This window comes from Chrysemys picta, chromosome 12 (genome assembly GCF_011386835.1).
Source record: "Chrysemys picta bellii isolate R12L10 chromosome 12, ASM1138683v2, whole genome shotgun sequence".
Lineage (NCBI taxonomy): Eukaryota > Metazoa > Chordata > Testudines > Emydidae > Chrysemys > Chrysemys picta.
Genome location: NC_088802.1, coordinates 23,874,895 through 23,895,350, shown reverse-complemented (window position 1 = coordinate 23,895,350; position 20,456 = coordinate 23,874,895). Strand labels below are relative to the sequence as shown.

At 43.3% G+C, this 20,456-nt stretch overlaps 2 protein-coding genes across 2 annotated transcripts in view; one reads left to right on the top strand and one right to left on the bottom strand.

Annotated features, from left to right (window-relative positions):
* The window catches only part of LOC135974464 (maestro heat-like repeat-containing protein family member 1), a 936,803-nt gene that overhangs the window by 652,248 nt on the left and 264,099 nt on the right, over positions 1-20,456 (bottom strand). The window lies entirely within an intron of this gene.
* On the top strand, positions 17,006-17,941 carry LOC101939057 (olfactory receptor 6F1-like). Its single transcript, XM_005310286.2, has one exon. It carries the CDS (start codon positions 17,006-17,008, stop codon positions 17,939-17,941), a length of 936 nt encoding a protein of 311 aa, XP_005310343.2.

The window sequence follows — 20,456 nt, the reverse complement described above, 5'->3', positions numbered from 1 at the left end:
TCTATCCTAGGAGCCATTGAATGAAGTGAAAGTCACTTAACGGCTTATAGTGTTTGTTTGCATTGTATCAATTACTTCAAGAACAAAGTATCAGAGGGGTAGCCGTGTTAGTCTGAATCTGTAAAAAGCAACAGAGGGTCCTGTGGCACCTTTGAGACTAACAGAAGTACTGGGAGCATAAGCTTTCGTGGGTAAGAACCTCACTTGCATCTGAAGAAGTGAGGTTCTTACCCACGAAAGCTTATGCTCCCAGTACTTCTGTTAGTCTCAAAGGTGCCACAGGACCCTCTGTTGCTTTTTTCAAGAACAAAGTCAGTTAACTTGTTTGTAAGTTTTATATAGTAGTAAAGTATCTTTCACAGGATAGATATAATCAATGGTTTCTACAGACAGTAGCTTACAAGTTTTAACAGAAGACCCAAAAGATTTTTGTACTTGATGAAACTGTTGGATTTTAAAGTGTGGGGGACACATTATGAGGGGGTCACTGTCACTTGGGGGAATCACTGTTAGTACCTTCTTTAATATCCCTACAATACTGGATGGCTTTGCTGCAATGGGGTTCCCTAACTGTGGTGGGGTGATAGACGGGACACATATCCCCATCTTGACACGAAACCACCTTGCTAACCAGTACGTGAACCACAAGGGGTACTTCTCAATGGTGCTGCAAGCAGCGGTGTATCACAAGGGACATTTCACCGACATCAACTTGGGATGGCCGGGAAAGGTGCATGATGCTCACATATTTAGGAACTCTGGGCTGTTCAAGCAGTTGCAAGAAGGGACTTACTTCCTAGACCAGAAAATTACCGTTGGGAATGTTGAAATGCCAATAGTTATCCTTGGGGACCCAGCCTACCCCTTGGTCCCATGGCTCATGAAGCCTTACACAGGCAGCCTGGACAGTAGTAAGGAGCACTTCAACTATAGGCTTAGCAAGTGCAGAATGGTGGTAGAATGTGCCTTTGGACGTGTAAAAGCTCACTGGCACTGTTTGCTGACTAGGTCATACCTCAGCGCAACCAACATTTCCATTGTTATTGCTGCTTGCTGTGTGCTCCATAATATCTGTGAAAGTAAGGGGGAGACGTTTATGGCGGGGTGGGAGTTTGAGGCAAATCGCCTGGCATCCAATTTTGAGCAGCCAGACACCAGGGCAATTAGGACAGCACAGCAAGGCGCACTACGCATCAGAGAAGCTTTGAAAACCAGTTTCATGACTGTCCAGGCTTCGGTGTGACAGTTGTGTGTGTTTCTCCTTGATGCAAACCCTGTCCCTTTTGTAGATTTTAATTCCCTGCAAGCCAACCACCCTGCCCCTTTCAAAATAAAGTAACTATTGTTTTGAAACCATGCATTCTTTCTTTATTAATTTAAAAAAAATGAGATAATGTACAAGGTGGCCCAGGTGGGGTGGGGGAGGAGGGAAGGACAAGGCCACGTTGTTTATTGTAGCCACACTAAAAATCAAACTGTTTGAATGACAGCCTTCTGTTGCTTGGGCCATTCTCTGGAGTGGAGTGGCTGGGTGTCCGTAGCCTCCCCTACTCCCGCATTCTTGGGCGTCTGGATGAGGCGAATATGGAACATGGGGAGGAGGGCATGCGGTTATACAGTGGATGCAGCGGGGGTCTGTGCTCTTGTTGGCTTTCCTGCAGCTCCAACAGATCATAGAATCATAGAATATCAGGGTTGGAAGGGACCTCAGGAGGTCATCTAGTCCAACCCCCTGGTCAAAACAGGACCAATTCCCAACAAAATCATCCCAGCCAGGGCTTTGTCAAGCCGGGCCTTAAAAACCTCCAAGGAAGGAGATTCCACCACCTCCCTAGGTAAAGCATTCCAGTGCTTCACTACCCTCCTAGTGAAATAGTGTTTGCTAATATCCAACCTAGACCTCCCGCACTGCAACTTGAGACCATTGCTCCTTGTTCTGTCATATGCCACCACTGAGAACAGCCGAGCTCCATCCTCTTTGGAACCCCCCCCTCAGGTAGTTGAAAGCAGCTATCAAATCCCCCCTCATTCTTCTCTTCTGGAGACTAAACAATCCCAGTTCCCTCAGCCTCTCCTCATAAGTCATGTGCTCCAGCCCCCTAATCATTTTTGTTGCCCTCCGCTGGACTCTTTCCAATATTTCCACATCCTTCTTGTAGTGTGGGGCCCAAAACTGGACACAGTACTCCAGATGAGGCCTCACCAATGTCGCATAAAGGGGAACGATCATGTCCCTCGATCTGCTGGCAATGCCCCTACTTATACAGCCCAAAATGTCATTACCCTTCTTGGCAACAAGGGCACACTGTTGACTCATATCCAGCTTTTCGTCCACTGTGACCCCTAGTCCTTTTCTGCAGAACTGCTACCTAGCCATTCGGTCCCTAGTCTGTAGCAGTGCATAGGATTCTTCCGTCCTAAGTGTAGGACTCTGCAATTGTCCTTGTTGAACAGATGCTTCATCATGTCCGTTTGCTCCCACATTAGCCTCAGCATCACGTCCTGCCTCTGCTCTTTGCATACACTTAATTCTTTCCTAGCCTCTGCCACTGAATGTCTCCATGCATTAAGCTGTGCCCTATCAGTGTGGGAGGACTGCATGAGCTCAGAAAACATGTCATCGCGAGTGCAGTTTTTTTGCCTTCTAATCTGCGATAACCTCAGGGACGGAGATGATAGGGGGAGCGTAGAAACATTTGCCCCTGGGGGGAGATAAAAAGGAAGAGTAAAATTTAAGATGATACATTTCTGAGAACAAAAGGGAGACTCTTTCACAGTGAATCAAGGAATTCACAGCAGACAGCACATGTGCTTTAGGTACAAGGTTGCATTTTGCCTTTTATATTGAGCGCCCACCAGTATGGTGACACATCACACACGGCTGGGCAACAGAATTTGGTTTCCAGGCAGTCATGTTAAGCATTTTGGTATGTGGGGTTTGCTTCTTATGCCTTCATAACATGCGGGAATGTTTTCAAACTGCAGCGCCCTCCTTTCCCAGAGCAAGCAATGGTTTGGGTTTCACATTTAAAAGGAGGGGCTGCGGTTTTCGGGTGGATGTGCAGCAGACACCTATCCCCACCCCACCGCAGGGCTATTATCTGGGATGATCCCTTTTAGCCAAACGCAAACAGCCCAGCATAAAAGGGGTCCTTTTACTATTCCCTTACAAAAATTCTCCTATTTCAACCAGGTGACCATGAATGATATCACACTGGAAATTTTGTGCCTTTGTAGACTCTTAGGTTGAAAATTGGTTATATCAGTTTAGTTTGCACCTGAAAATTGATATAAGTGAGGTTTAAACCAATATAATAATGTCCACCCACAAAGTCACATGGTTTTAACTAAATTGGTATAAAATCACACCTTTCATTATGTCAGTACAACTTTTTGCATAGACTAGAGGTAAATTTTCAAAAGCCCAAAGTTTCTTAGAACCAGATTTTCAAAGATTATTAGGTGTCTAGTGGGATTTTCAAAGGCCTAGGCACCTAAATCCCATTGAATTCAATTAGAGTTATGTGCTTAACCTGCGTAGGTACTTCTGAAATTCCCACTAGGTGCCTATCTGCCTCTCTTTAGACATCTGAATGTCTTTAGCCCCTGGTGCTTTATACTTCTGTATCTTAGACCACCTATTAAGTTGCCTAAATTTGGATGTAGTTGCCTAACTTTGGACAGCCACTTAGGGCCAGATTTTTAAAAGTATTTAGTCACCTAGTGGGATTATCAAAAGGACATAGGCACCTAACACCCACAGAAATCAATGAGTTTTAGGTTCCTAGGTGCTTCTGCAAATTCCAATAGGCATCTAAATACCTTTAGAAATCTGGCCTTTTGTCTTTTACAAACGGAGAAACCGAGGAACAAAGAACTTAAACAATTTCACAGTGGTCCATCAGCAAGTCAATGGAAACACAGAACCAAGGTCTCCTAACTTCCAGTGCTCGTCTTTAACCAAGGACACCATCCTTACTAAGCCAGGGATTTGGCACAGTCTAGAGAAGACAGTGAAATTCTGTTGAGACTAAATCCGAAGAGCACTTCTGAGGAATATAAATTAATCTTATTTCTAAGACCTGTTGAGTTGCCATACATAAACAAAGCAGGTAAGGGGAAAAGACAGCAGGGTGATGATGAAATGGTAATGGAATGAGATTCTAATCAATATAGAAATGTATGCAATAAGTAGGAAGATTTTGTGTATGAAACCTTTAAATGTTTGATTTATAGCTGGAGGAAAAAATATGGCACCCCTGCTCGCAATGCATTTTTTTCTCAGAGTCCAAGAATACTTCATTCTAAGGAGAGAAGATAATGTGTGAAGGGGGTCTGTTCTGGCTAGTTCTGTCAGCAAAAGCTAATAAGCTAGGACCACTAGAGAGAGTCAGACAGACAGACCACCCCAGAAATATACTTTAAACCACTTGTAGTAATAATTTTTTTTTGTATACTTGGTAATGTGACCTACTGGGACATATCTGGTTGGAAGGAATAGGTTCCCCACAGTGAGTAATTAGTACATCTGTAACACACTTCCTTCTCTCTCTGTCTTTCTGGCTTTCACTCATGCATATGATAGATCTGTGTAACTTGCTGCTGCTGTAATTTATTGAGTCACATAGAAAAGAATGTAAAAATGGATTGGATGGTTCTCTTAGAGGTAGACTTAGGTTTTCACAGCCACAAATGCCACATGGATGCCCACTCCTCATTCATTTTCATGGGCATTTGTTTAAGAACCACATTTTTAAAGGTATTTAGGCACCTAATGAGATTTTTAAAAGCATCTAGGCACCTAAAATCCTTGATTTCAATGGGTGTTAGACACCTAGCTGCTTTGAAAAATCCCATTACACACCTAAAAGCCTTTAAGAATTTGCCCCATAATCTCTTAGGCAGCTTTTGAAATATCATCTGTAGCCTGGTCTGGTAGATGGGAAATAAGGAGTTGGAGGATGTCCCTGCTCTGTCACTGATTTACTGTGTGAAAATCATCTTAACCGTCCGTGCCTCAGTTTCCCCATCTGTAAATAAATGAGATAATACTACTCACCCACCCTAGTAAAATGGTTTGAGATCTACAGGTGAAAAAGCACCATGAATTTCTTCCCAAGCCTGGAAAGAATACCGTTGACTTCCTCTGTTATTGGATCAGGCACTCTGTAACTATGGAGCTTAGGGTATAAGAAGTCAGGAGATCCTAGTCTCTGTTCCGGGCTTTGCCCCTGACTTCCAATGCATCCCTAGGCAAGATCCTTTACCCCTCTGCCCTAATTTCTACTCATATAGCAGAAGATTGATAATGGTTAATTATTTACTACAGAGGGGTATTGGGCCCATTCGAAACAAATTGAAGTCATGGCTACAAAATAGCTCATGACTTGACAGTGATTTGTAGATGTAAAGAGGTATATAAGTACAAAGTATTATTATCTTTGCCAGACTAGCTCAGATTAGCATAAGGAGGAGAAGCATTATGGATGCGATTTTCAAAAGAGTCTGTGGGAATCAGTCATCTACATTCCACAGAATCACAATGAGATTTGGAGTACTTGTGGCACCTTAGAGACTAACAAATTTGTGCATAAGCTTTCGTAGGCTACAGCCCACTTCATCGGATGCATACAGTGGAAAATACAGTAGGAAGATATATATATACAGAGAACATGAAACAATGGGTGTTACCATACACACTATAAGGAGAGTGATCAGTTAAGGTGAGCTATTATCAGCAGGAGAGAAAAAGAACTGTTTGTATTGGTCATGAAAACAGCCCATTTCCAGCAACTGACAACAAGATGTGAGGAACTGTGTGTGTGTGGGGGGGGGAATAAGCATGGGGAAATAGTATTATTTTGTGTAATGGCCCATCCACTCCCAGTTTATATTCAAGCCTAATTTAATGGTGTCCAATTTGCAAATTAATTCCAATTCAGCAGTCTCTCATTGGAGTCTGTTTTTGAAGTTTTTTTTATTGTAATATTGCGACTTTTAGGTCTGTAATTGAGTGGCCAGGGAGATTGAAGTGTTCTCCAAATGGTTTTTGAATGTTATAATTCTTGACATCTGATTTGTGTCCATTTATTCTTTTACATAGAGACTGTACGGTTTGACCAATGTACATGTGTAAGGATGCGGACTCGCCCCTGTGGTGCCTCCTGCTGGTTGGCCTCAGGAATTAGCTCATTTTCCAGCCAGGAGCGCTCTCTGCAAGCCGGTGATTCGCCTTACCTCACTCTGGCCCCCGTGTCCCTCCCAGGACCCAGTGCCCCTTTACTGGGTTTCTGTCCCCCTTGCAGAATCTCCTCAGTCTCGGGGTCTCCACCTCCCAGGGGAACCTCCACCCACTATCCCCACTTTTAGGGTTACCATATTTTGTGCCTCCAAAAGGAGGACACTCCACGGGGCCCCGGCCCCACCCCCAGCCCCGCCCACGCCCACGCCCCAACTCCGCCCCTTCCCCAAAGTCTCCGCCCCCTCCCCTGCTTCCCGCGAACATTTGATTCGCGGGAAGCCTGAAGCAGGTAAGGAGGGTGTGGGGGGAGGAGGCGCGGCCCAGGCTGGCCCCCCTGGCGTTTCCAGCCTGGGTTGGCTCGGGCCCTGGGGTGCCGGCCCCGGGCCCGCCCAGCACTGCCGGTCCCCGGAACCCCAGCTGAGCACCCCGGGCCCGGCCCCTGGGCCCCCGGCCGAGCACCCCCGGCCTGCCCAGCACCGCCGGTCCCCGGCCCGCCCAGCACTGCCGGCCCCCGGCGGCCCGGCGCACCCCCCGGCCGCCCAGCACCGCCGGCCCCCGGCGGCCCGGCGCACCCCCCGGCCGCCCAGCACCGCCGGCCCCCGGCGGCCTGGCGCACCCCCCGGCCGCCCAGCACCGCCGGCCCCCGGCGGCCCGGCGCACCCCCCGGCCACCCAGCACCGCCGGCCCCCGGCGGCCCGGCGCACCCCCCGGCGGCCCGGCGCACCCCCCGGCCGCCCAGCACCGCCGGCCCCCGGCGGCCTGGCGCACCCCCCGGCCGCCCAGCACCGCCGGCCCCCGGCGGCCCAGCGCACCCCCCGGCGGCCCAGCACCGCCGGCCCGGCGCACCCCCCGGCCGCCCAGCACCGCCAGCCCGGCGCATCCCCCACCCCCCAGCACCGCCGGCCCCCGGCCCCAGGCTGGCTCCCGGCCCAGCGGCGCCGGATTTTCCCGGACATGTTCGGCTTTTTGGGATTTCCCCCCGGACAGGGATTTGAGTCCCAAAAAGCCGGACATGTTCGGGAAAATCCGGACGTATGGTAACCCTACCCACTTTGCCTCAGTCTTAGGCTACTGCCAGTCGCTGTCTAGCCCCCACTCACTCCAGTGTATGCCACTCATCATAGGCAAAGGGGGTTTTGGACCTGCTGCCTCTGCCTACCCATGGGCTGTCCCCTGCAACCCAGTACCTAATAGGCCTTACCGGGCCTGCAGCCTGGGGCTTTCCTAGACCAGAGCTCCCAGCTCCTCTGGCCCTTCCCCAGCCCTACTCCAATCTAGGTTCCTTACTTAGCACCTTGCAGCCAGGCCCTTCTCCCTCTACAGGCAGAGGGAGACTGTGTGGCTGCCTCTGGCTTCCCTGCCTTTATAGGGCCAGCTGAGTCTGTTTGGGTCATGGCCACAGCTGAGGATGCCTCCCAATCAGCCCAGCCGAAGGCTCCCAGCCCCAGCCCTCTCCAAGGGTTGGCTTTTAACCCCTTTTAGGCCAGGAGTGGGTAACCACCCAGCTACAACATGGCAGAGGGGCCCCTGCCCTGTGGACCCAACCAGCCTCCCCCACCCCTTCTCCATGAGCTGGCTGCACGACTTGCAGCCGGTCCACTTCCAGACCACGCAACGGAAGCATCTATACACGCTCATGCTCCACACCCTTCACTTCCTCACCCTCGTGTCCCGCCATGACACAAAGTGGCGGGGCTTCCTGCTACCTCTAGAGGATGAGGACCCCGGTGGGCCAGCCTATATTCCACCCTGGTCCCAAGGCCCACAGGGTATATCAGCTTGCGGCTCCTTCACGGGGCTGTGAGCACGGGCATGTATTTGGCACGGTTTACCCCTGTCCCGGACACCTGCCCCTTCTGCGGCGTGAGTGACACTCTGACGCACATTTACTTGGAGTGCGCCAGTTTGCAACCCCTTTACCGGCTCCTCACAAATATTCTGTTACGTTTCTGCCTGCACTTTTTCCCTCACCTCCTTCTCTATGCACTCCCTACCTGTGGCCCCACAAAGTCATGGTACCTCCTGGTCAACCTCCTCCTGGCCCTGGCTAAAATGGCCATCTATAAAACCAGGGAGAGGAGGTTGGCCGATGTGATTGTGGGGCCTGTTTCTGATCCTCTGTCCATTCACGTATCTGGGCAGAGTTCCTCTGGGCGGCATCCGCTGGCTCCCTTGACGCCTTTGAGGAGCAGTGGACGCTGTCCGGGGTTCTCTGCTCAGTGTCCCCATCAGGCTCCCTTCTTTTGATCCTTTGACCGCACTCCGGTCACTGTTATTTCATTAGTTGTCCCCCGGAATCAGTTGGTTTCCAGGTCTTGCAGATCCTCCCCTTAGGCCGCGAGTGTGTGTGTGTTTGTGTGTGTGTGTCCTTCAGCAGAAGCCCGCCCACTTCCCGGAATCCAATAGGTACAATGTGGCAGAGGGGCATTGCTGGCACATGATGGCATATATCACATTGGTAGATGTGCAGGTGAACGAGCCTCTGATAGTGTGACTGATGTGATGACACCGCAGTAAGTAGATCTAAGTACATCGACTTCAGCTATGTTATTCACGTCGTTGCGTAACTTAGATCGATTCCTCCCCCCCCCCCGCCAGTGTAGACCAGGCCTAAATGAGCATTGACAATTAAGCACTGTCTGGTACATAATTCTATACAAAATTCTTGTTCAGTTCTCACTTATATGTTAATATGTCATGAATAGCATTTTATTTTTATTATTTATAATGTTGATGGGTAATATCAATGTTTATTTTTAAGCATTTTCTCCACATTTTATTTATTTCAATGTCATAGTTGTAAAAAAATATTGGGGTGGGGGCAGGAGACTGTGAAACAAATGATAGTTGACACTGAGATTCAAAAGGTGAAAGCTCTATAAACCATTAAAACACAAATTGTCAACATCACATGTTAAACTATAGAATGTAAATATCCTTAATTCAACAGATCATACCTGTTTTTACTATTCATTCACTAATCCGTTTGTAACAAGCCTAATTCATAAGTCTAAATCACTGGATTTTGACTCTAAGAAGTTCTTCAGCAGCATTTTTTTTACTTTGCCTATCCTATTTTGGGTATTATCGATGGAAATGCATTTTCATCAGTTTGTGTGTGTATGGTGAAATAGATGTTTACCAACATTTACCAATACAAATCTAATCCTTCCAAGCCTAGTCATGAAGTTTGTTCCTTGGTTGTTAGAATTTGATCCTGGCCAAAATGTAAAATCAGTTTTAATACACATTGTATTCCATCTTTCAATATTGTGTCATGAAGATCAATGTGACTGAATTTCATTTTTCCTGTTTCATTAAAGTTTTCGTGCATATAATTTTAATGTTAGATACAAAGGGGGAGATTTTCAAAGGATTTTTGGTAGGAGTTGGGCCACATAATTGCCCTCTTTCCCTCTGAAAATCTTCACCAAAGACAAAAATCATGATCATGGGCACAGAAGAAGAAGAAGACACATAAATAACCCCAGTGGAGAATGAGGGAGGATCCAGAAGAAAAGAGTAGGAGTTCACATTTGGCAATGTGCTGGAATTAGAGATTATGATTCTCTGCCGTGGCATATACCAATGTAAAATATTCATCGTAGAGCCTTTGAGGAACAAAGACAAATCCTGCCTGCCACAGAGCTCAGCAGAGATTCCTGAAGGAGAAAATAGCAGAGGACAACACTGATCCATTTACCTTAATACTGGAAGAAAGGAAATTTTCAGGGAAACTGTGGATAAGTGTTCTTGTTGTTATTCTTTTAAACCTGGTTCCAATTTTACGTTTACACCTTTTATATTTGGGTAAAATTTTCAGAAGTGCCTAAGGGCCAGATTTGCAAAGGAATTTAGGCACCTAAAGATTCAGCTAGGCATCTAAATACCATTAAATATCTGGCTTCTAGGAGCCTAAATTTTATTGAAAATCTACCAGACATGAGCTCCTATGGGCCATATTTTCTAAAGTATGTAGGTGTCTTAAGATGCAGATAGTTATTTAGTGGGATTTTCAGAAGCACTTCAGCGGATGAGGCACCAAAATCCCATTGATTTCAGTGGTGGTTAGGCACCTAACCTGCTTACGTACTTTTAACATTTCCACAAGGCACCTATCTTGCACCTTGAGGAACCTAAATACTTCTGAAAATCGGTCCCTTACACTCTCTCTAGAGGTCTCATCAACAGCCCATTGGCATGAATGAACATCTTTCAACAGAATTAAATGACCTTTAGATCAGGCCCTATGCGGACATTACTTTTAGCAATTTACATTTAAGCCTCCATCCTGAGATCATTACTCAAGTGCTAAATTATATTATTTTGAGTAGTTCATTTGACTCTAATGGGACCACTCACACTAGGAAAGAAAGCTTGTACATAAAGCATGTGCAGGATCAAGATCGTAGTGACATAGGACAAACTTCTGAGTGCAGATCCAAAGTTTAAATTTGTAGCAACTATGGTGTTTTCATTATCTGTGATGTATGACTGGTTGGCCAACTCACATGACATTGTGCCTGTTCCCTGATTCAATAGCTGAAAAATTATTAAACAGCAGACTAAAGAACAAGATGCAGGAAATACAGTGAAAAATTTAAAAAAATCAAACTTATTTCCCTTTTTAAGTGGGGGGTCCTACATATTGGTAAATGGAAAGTTTTCCATTTAAACTTTGACAAAAAATGAAATTTCGTTTTTAAAAAATCACTAGGTCAACAATTCTTTACAAAAATTTTCATTTTTGAAAATGGTCATTTTTCAACAAAAAGAAATTACAAGGGAGAAGCCTAATTATGGTGATCGATACGTTTTCACAGAAAGTGTTTTTGATTAAATGAACTTGATTTAATGGTTAGATTTCTGATTGATAAAGGCAATGGTGTTCATGTAATAGACTCGAATTTTTCTAAAGGGTTGATTCAGGGTAACATCACACTATATAAAAAAATAACACTAAACAAAAACAATAGTAAATTGATTAAAAACTGGCTAACTGATAGTTCTCAAAACATAACTGTTGATGGGAACTGTTGATTTTAATGGGTGATAGACACCAAGATGCTTTTGAGAATCCCACTAGGTTCCTAAATACTTTAAATATTTTGCCCTTGATGCCTGACTTATTTCTATTTTTGTATATTTATATCTAGACCAGTATTATCATCAGAGTGTAAATAAATTTTAACTTTTACCTTTGTATCCCCCTACCTTTTGGAAAGTGTTTTACTTACTAAGGCTAGGGATTTCAAAGAAGTATAAAGAGGTGAGGCATTCAAATCCTGCTGAATTTCAATGGGATCTGGGTGCATAATTCCCTTGGACTCCTTTGGAAAAAACTGGTCTTGATCACTAGAGCTGACCAAATTTTGTCCGTTTTTCCACTGGAAAAAAAAGATGTTTAATTAAAATCACAATGTTTCTGAAAAACAGTTTGATTTAAAAAAATACTTTTCTTTTCACAGAAATAATTTGAAATGAAATGAAATCATTTTAGTTTCAATCCTTTTCAAACTGATGGGTTTTTTTGTTATAGAAAAAATAATAATAAATCCACCAAATCATTACATTCCAACCTTTTTCCTGACATACAATAGGATTTTTCACACATATGTATGAATCAAACGTGTAGGCTTGTATGCAGAGGGGAACAATTATGATCCTCAGATGTGCCCTTGCTGCACCATGGAAGACATAGGCTGAGTTTACCAAAGGAGTCTGAGAGAGTTTCAATAGAATTTTTGCACCTCTGTCCCTTTTGCATCTTTGGAAGTCCCAGCCGTAGTTAGAGCTGGTTGGAATTTCTATTGTAGAGGAAATTCCAATATTTTGACATTTGTTTTTATCCCAAATCTGGATGAAAATTTAAGATGTGAAGATTTATTGTGGAATGAAACGTTCCAAAAAAATTAAACTCAGAAATGGCAAAACATCCATTTTGATCCAAAACAGTGCTGGTCGGAACCCGGAAAACTTGTTTCATAGTAATTTCCAAAGTTTCATCTTTTTATTATTATTACCCTGAATCATAAAAAAAATAAAAAAATAAACATTTCAGAACTTCTTTCAGACCAAAATTCTGAAATTTCATGTAGAAAAAATAGAGAAGACAGACAGCCTGCCTGCCTACCTGGCTTCCTTTAAAAGTTTTATTGGAATCAACACATTCCCATGGAACTGTTCTGTTAGAAAATTTTCAATCAGTTCCAGTTCCAGTGTTTCAAAATGAAATATTTCATTTCAAAATGTTAATTCAAAATGAAAAAGTGACATTTTGACTGAAAATGGCATCAAAATTAATCATTTGAATGTCAATTTAAGTCAAAATCTCAAAAAACAAAACTTTTCATTTCTTTCACAGGGTTCCTGAGATGGTGGTTGGGGGTAAGAAGTAGATAGGAAATATCTTAATTTTACTAAGACTTTTGACACAGTCCCCATGACATTTGTATAAGCAAACTAAGAAATGTGGTCTAGAGGAAATTACTATAAGGTGAGTGCACCATGGGTTGATAGATCATACTCAGAGAGTAGATATCAATGTTTTGCTGTCAGACTGGGAGGTCATGTCCAGTGGGGTCGCACAGGGGTCATTCCTGGGTCCAGTACCAGTCAATTATTCCATTAATAATTTGGATAATGGAGTGGAGAGTAGGCTTAAAAAATTTGCAGATGACACAAAGCTGAGTGGGGTTGCAAGTACTTTGGAGGACAGCATCAGAATTCAAAATAACCTTGACAAGTTGGAGAATTGGTCTGAAATCAACAAGATGAAATTTAATAAAAACAAGTTCAAAGTTCTTCACTTAGGAATGAAAAATCAAATGCTCAACTACCAAATGGTGAATAACTCGCTAGGTGGTAGAACTGCTGAAAATAATCTGGGAGTTATAACAGATCTCATATTGAATAGGAGTCAACAATTTGATGCATTTGAAAAATACATTAATAACATTTGAGGTATAGAACAGGAGTGTCATGTGTAACACCAGGAGGTAATTGTCCCACTCTTCTCAGAACTGGTGAGGCCTTAGCTGGGGTACTGTGTCAGTTCCGGACACCGCACTTTAGGAAAGATGTGGACAATCTGGAGAGAGTCCAGAAGAGAGCAACAAAAATGATGAAAGGTTAAGAAAACCTGACATAGGAGAAAAGGATAAAAAAACTGGTCATGTTTAGTCTTAAGAAAAGAAATCAGAGGCAGGATCTGATAACAGTCTCCAAATATAGTAAGTGCTGTTACAAAAAAGGACAGTGATCAATTGTTCTCCATGTCCATAGAAGGTAGGACAAGAAGTAATGGGTTATTGTCATCATTTTACAGCTGTGGAAAATGAGCTTGAGATGGGACTTAAGTAACACACCAAAGCTCCCCCTGTGTAGTGAGCATCTGGCGAAGACAGGACTAGAATGCTGGTGTCCAGGCTGCCAGTACTGTGCTTTCACCAGGAGACCAGCCTGACTCAGTAGAGTCTGTTACACATTCTAGGGAAGTCTGTGAAATTCTGTTGAGACTGAATATCCTCAGGGTGCTGGGAAGATGGGGGTGGAGTACAAAACCAACCCCCTCATGCAGCCAATTTGAGCTGCAGTTCATTAACAAGTTAGGTAGGGGTAATGCCAGTTGGATGATGATGGAAGGAGATTCCTATCAGCATCAACATCTAAAAAAATTGTCGGAGTCTTTTGGTTTCGAAGAGGCACATTATCGTTTGTACTAACACTTCACACCACTCTGGCAGTAGAATGGGGGTTTAAAATTGGACTGAATTATACTTATTACATCCATTTTAAGGTCCCTTTATATTGTTACAGCGGTGTAATATGACCGTAATGTAAATGTGAACCAGGTGTGAAATATTCCTGTATTTGTTATATATTTAGATGGGGAGAAAGCAAGAGAAACCATGTTATGATGCACCATTTTTCAGCAGCCAAGGCTATTGTGTGTCATCCGGAGAGAAAAAACCTTGTGAATGAAGGGAGTTTGTATTGACAAGCTCTATTGAAGACATGGTAAGTTTGATCCACTAGCCTGATCCAGCCTATCCTGGAATTAAAGTTTAAAGTAACTGTATTCAGAAATAGGTTTGCCTTTCTTAGTAATGTGAGCTACCTAAAAATTGCTGTTCAAAAATTTGCATCATTGAAGAGTCAACACACCTGTACTCAAGGAATGAGTCTATCTCAACCCTTTTTTTCTAATATAGTATGAAATCTAGGATGAACAAAAGGAAATACTATTATTTGTGTATTGTATAACTAATAGAATCAGTTGGGAAAGTTGATTTTTTGCATCAAAATTTATCACAAAAATTAAATTTATTTTTGTTATAGTGAAAACATTTTTTTAAATTTTTTTTCAGGTTTTTGTAAAAAAAAAAAAAAAAAAAAATAGCTTTGCTAAACCAGAAGTTTTCAGTCAAAACATTTTGTTCTTTAGTCACCAGAAACTTCTTGTTATTGAATTGATGAAAGTCCCAAAATTATTTTATTGATTGATTGAGTTGCAAAAATCTCTGTTTTTGTGGAATTTACTGGTATAGTAACTTTGATGAGGCAAAGAAGAAAAGAAGAAAATATATGTATAGATAATAGAAAGATAGATAGATGCCCACCCATTCACAATCATTGCACAGAAGTGGGAATCTCATCTCTTGTGTTCTGTCCTCAGCTGTCTTTGTGATTTGAACATATCACTTCACATCCCTCCTTTAATTTCCCCACCTTAAAATGGGCACAATCATATTGATCTAGTCAAACATTCATTCCAAAGTGCCTTAAATCAGGCCATTAGTGTCTAGGCATGTTGTGTGGATGAACAGCCATTCTTTTCCCATTGCTTTCAAGATGTAAAGAACTATACCATTGCAAATACTGTAATGTTATCTATGCAAAAACAAATTCACATGGAGAGGATAGGTATTACAGCTGGGGTTTTCAAAGAAGCATAAGGGAGTTAGTTGCACAACTTTTATTGCTGTGACTCATTTGAAAATACCAGGCTACAATAACTTTCAATCATTTATTCTTTCTTCTATAATCTGATGTCTATCTCTGTTCAGGGAGCAATGTCCTTTGTACACAGTGGCAGAAGTTCATAGAATAGTAAACTGCGTTATAAGCTGTTTCTTAAGAATTTGGTAACTGACAATGTTGAGATTGTCATTTATAATTACTTAGATTATTGTTCTGGTCTAGCCCAGACTCTAAGGGTTTGACTGGAAACTGACCCCAGGGGAGGTGAGTGAAAGAGGGCAGTTGTGAAAGGGAAATTGGGAAACAATTTTACTGTGTTTCTGAGAAACAGTTTTTTTTGTTGTTTGTCTCTCCCTGCTTGCTTGGCTTGTCTTTTAGAGTGTAAGATTTGTGGAATAGGGATGGATTCTGTGCTATGTTCGTGCCTTGTGCAACACAATGGAGTCCCAACCATAGATGGGACCTTAAGGTTCTACCAGAAGACACATAATAAGTGATAAACATAATTTCTAATTTCTGATGTCAATCCCTTGTACCTGAGAATTTGGGGTGGGATTTTCTAAAGGGTCTAAGTAGGACCAGCTGGAAAATGGAATTTCATTTTTTGAAAAAAGAAAAAAAATCTCAAGATTTCAAGCTATGTTTTGTTCTGATATGGAAAGAACACAAGACTTCAAAATTTTTGGGAGTAGGAAAGAGATGTACAAGAGATCAACCTGCTACAGCCAGGTGGTTAGAGCAGTTACCTAGATCATGGGAGAATTGTGTTCAAGTCCCAGTTCTGGTTGATTCAGTAGTGGAACACAGACCTTGGCAAGTGCACATGCCACCAGGCTATGGCATTAGTTCTTATCATTTGTTCTCACTTTGATCAGTAATTCCATCCTGGACCTAAGAACATACCCGAATGACACTTTTGTTGAAACCGATATATTTCCATGAAATAATTCTGTTGCAACAAAATGGTATTTTTCAACGTAAAAAAAGGTTTTGTCTAATTATTTATTGTATTCTCTTGTATTTTTACCAGCTCTGGGCCTAAGTAGCATAAATCCCATTGAAGATCAGGGAGGATAAGTGGCTTAGGAACAGAAGTCCTATTGACTTTCAGTAGAGACTTGTGATCCTAGGTCACTTAAGTGTTTTTGAAAATCCCAGTCATTTTCCTGAGCAGCAAACAAGGTTTAATTGAAGGTGAGACATGAAGACAATGGGCCAAATTGTGAGGCTTTCTCATGGGTGAGTGGAGTGGGATTGATGGGCTAGACCAGCAACAAGGGAAAGATGCCATTGGGTCAGAGATCCCACTGACTCCTCATTGGCCTTAGAGGAATAAGGAGTGGAGCTCTCATCTCTGATGCAGAGCCCGAAAGGTGCACAAGCACAGAATGGTGTTGAGTAGTACCTGCTTCCCTTCCCTTATGTTATCTTTAATCAGGGTCCTAGGTATCATAGCTGGGATTTTAGAAGGAGCCCTAAGTTACCCAAATCCCTTAGAATTTCAGCCTGGAATCCTGGTCCTTGTATTTCACCAGTGAAGCGAGTTCAAGCAAGAGCGAGGTGTCCCAGATGCAGAGTTAAATCCCACAATCCCAGAGCCCAGATATGTATCTTGAAAGTGTTTTAGGAGATATGGGCAGAGTTTCAGGGTTGTGGATCTGCAGATATTTTATAGGTACCCTGATAGGGTGAGGTATTTGGCTCTTCACATTTGCACATCGAAAAGTGTGTTCAACATGTTTAAATGCCTTATAATTCCTCATGTTTTGACAGATGGACCTCATGGCTGGAGCAGAAATTGAAAACCAAACCAGCGTGCAGAAGTTCATACTCCTGGGCTTTCCCGGCACTTGGTATTTTCGGATTTCCCTTGCAGTGGTGTTTTCAATTATGTATTTCCTGACAATTGTAGGGAATTTGTCTGTTATAGCTTTAGTGTGGACCCACCCATGGCTCCACAGCCCCATGTACTTCTTTCTCTGCAATCTCTCCTTTCTGGAGATCTGGTACACCACAGCCTGCGTCCCCAAGGCCATTGGTATCATGTTAGGGAAAAGCCAAATCATTTCCTTCACCGGCTGCATCCTGCAGCTGTATTTCATATTATCACTGGGCTCTACAGAATGTCTCATACTTGCTGTCATGGCATATGACCGCTATTTGGCCATATGTCATCCATTGCGTTACAGTTCCCTCATGAACAGCACCTTCTCTGCTCAGCTGGCCCTCGTCTCTTGGCTGAGTGGGTTCCTGGCTATCTCTGTGCTGGCATCTCTAATATCCAGGTTGTCTTTCTGTGGCCCTAACATTATCAATCACTTCTTTTGTGACATAGATTCCTGGATAGCACTTTCCTGCACTGACACGAGCCTCATTGAGCTGGCAACTTTTATCATCTCTATTAATGTCCTCCTGGGCTCATGTGCAGTAACCCTAGTCTCGTACATTTACATCATCTCCACCATCTGTAGAATCCCCTCAGCCCAAGGCCGCCAAAAGGCCTTTTCCACTTGCTCTGCCCATCTCACTGTCGTAACTATCTGGTACGGCTCCTCCATTTTTCTATATGTCAAGCCTTCTGCACAGAACTCATTGGATTTAAACAAAATAGTCAACGTCTTTAACACTATTGTAACTCCTCTATTAAACCCTTTCATTTACACTCTAAGAAACAAAGAGGTGAAGCGAGCCTTGGAAAAGGCAATCGGTGGCATGTAAAGTGGTTTTCAAATGGTCTGCATTTAGTAGCAATGTTGTCAAAGGGACCAAAATTAAAATTTCCTGAAGGTCATTCTTAGTGCATGTGAACATTTCTTTGTTTTACAGGTTTCCTCATTGACTGTAACAACCTGATGTTGACTTACAGATGAACTCAAGTGGGAGAAATGCAAATGTATTATGCTGAAAATTCCAAGTTGCTAAATTGGTGTGGCATTTACCAGGATCTGTATGGATGTACCCATTTATAATTACATAGGGGCCTAGGCCTAAGGGAGTGGGGTAACAAGCTCCCGTTGAATGTCAGATGTAGATTCAAGCTGACATTTTCAAAGGAATGTGTGCAAATTTATTGCCCAGATCCCACTGAATTTCAATACAAATTAGGTGACTAGCTTCCGTGCGCTCCTTTGAAATTCCCACTTTCACACTTTATCTCCTCTACTTACGTTTATGATATATTTTCCAGTAGGGAGGACTTGTGTGATGCCATGGAACTGACTGTGACAGAAATGTCCATTTCCTGCAATATCCTTATTGAATTACTGTCCCGTATTGATGTGTCCTTAGAAGAGATTTTAGAACAACTTGATTAATTAAACAGTAATAAATCATCAGGACCAGATGATATTCACCCAAGAGTTCTGAAGGAATATGAAATTGCAGGACTACAAACTGTATTATGTAACCTATCACTTAAATCAGCTTCTGTACCAGATAATTGGATGGTAACAAATGTAACTCTAATTTTTAGAGAGGGCACCAGAGGCGATCCTGGGAATTACAGGCCAGTGATCCTAACTTCAGTACTGGGCAGACTTCTAGAAATTATATTAAAGAACAGAATTATCAGAAACATTGATGGATAGAATTTTTTGGGGAGGAGTCAAAACACTGTTTGTAAAGGAAGTTATGCCTCACTAAAGCATGAGTTGAGAGTCTCTGGGTTAGGCTAAAAGGGGTAAAAAACAAGGGTGATGTCTTGCTAGGAGTCTACTACAGGCCACCTAACCAGGTGCAAGAGGTGGGTGAGGCTTTTTATAAACAACTAACAAAATCATCCAAAGCCCAAGATTTGGTGCTGATGGGGGACTTCAACTATCCAAATATATGTTGGGAAAATAACACAGCGGGGCACAGACTATCCAACAAATTCTTGGACTGCATTGCAGACAACTTTTATTTCAGAAGGTTTAAAAAGCTACTGGGGGGAAGCTGTTCTAGACTTGATTTTAACAAATAGGGAGGAACTCACTGAAAATTTGAAAGTAGAAGGCAGCTTGGGTGAAAGTGATCATGAAATCATAGAGTTTGCAATTCTAAGGAAGGGTAGAAGGGAGTACAGCAAAATAGAGATATTGGATTTCAGGAAGGCAGATTTTGGTAAGCTCAGAGAGCTGATAGGTAAGGTCCGATGGAAATCAAGACTGAGGGGAAAAACAACTGAGGAGAGTTGGCAGTTTTACAAAGGGACACTATTAAGGGCCCAAAAGCAAGCTATTCTGCTGGTTAGGAAAGAGAGAAAATGTGGCTAAAGACCATCTTGGCTTAACCATGGGTATGTCTACACTACGAAATTAGGTTGAATTTATAGAAGCTGGTTTTATAGATATCGGTTTTATACAGTCGATTGTGTGTGTCCCCACATAAAATGCTATAAGTGCATGAAGCCGGTGGACCGCGTCCACAGTACCGAGGCTAGCATCGACTTCCGGAGCGTTGCACTGTGGGTAGCTATCCCACAGTTCCCGCAGTCTCCGCCGCCCATTGGAATTCTGGGTTGAGATCCCAATGCCTGATGATGCAAAACAGTGTCACGGGGGGTTCTGGGTACATGCCGTCAGGCCCTTTCCCCTCCATCAGAGCAACGTCAGACAATCGATTTGCGCCTTTTTATCTGGGTTACCTGTGCAGACAACATACCACGGCAGCATGGAGCCCGCTCAGCTCAGCTCAGCTCAGCTCACCGTCACCTTAATGTCATCTGGGTGCCGGCAGACGTGGTACTGCATTGCTACACAGCAGCAGCTAATTGCCTTTTGGCAGTAGACGGTGCAGTATGACTGGTAGCCTTCATTGGCGATCTGGGTGCTGGCAGACGTGGGGCTGCATTGCTACACAGCAGCAGCCCATTGCCTTTTGGCAGTAGATGGTGTACTAAGATTGATATCCGTCATTGTCATATTACAGTTCAATCAGAGGCACCTGGGCAGACATGCTTTGTCTCCTGGAGACTCAGTCCTGCCAGCAGTCTGACTGAACCGTCTTGACGATGATGGCTAGCAGTCGTAGTACAGTATCTTCTGCCAAGCACCCAGAAGATGCCAAGGGCTATCAGTCATGCTGCACCATCTGCTGCCAGCTTAAGATGTAAAAAATACATGTATTCATTTGCTTCCCCCAATGATATGATTGCTATCTTTAAATATATTAGAGGGATTAATACAAGGGAGGGAGAGGAATTATTCCAGCTTAGTACTAATGTGGATACGAGAACGAATGGATATAAACTGGC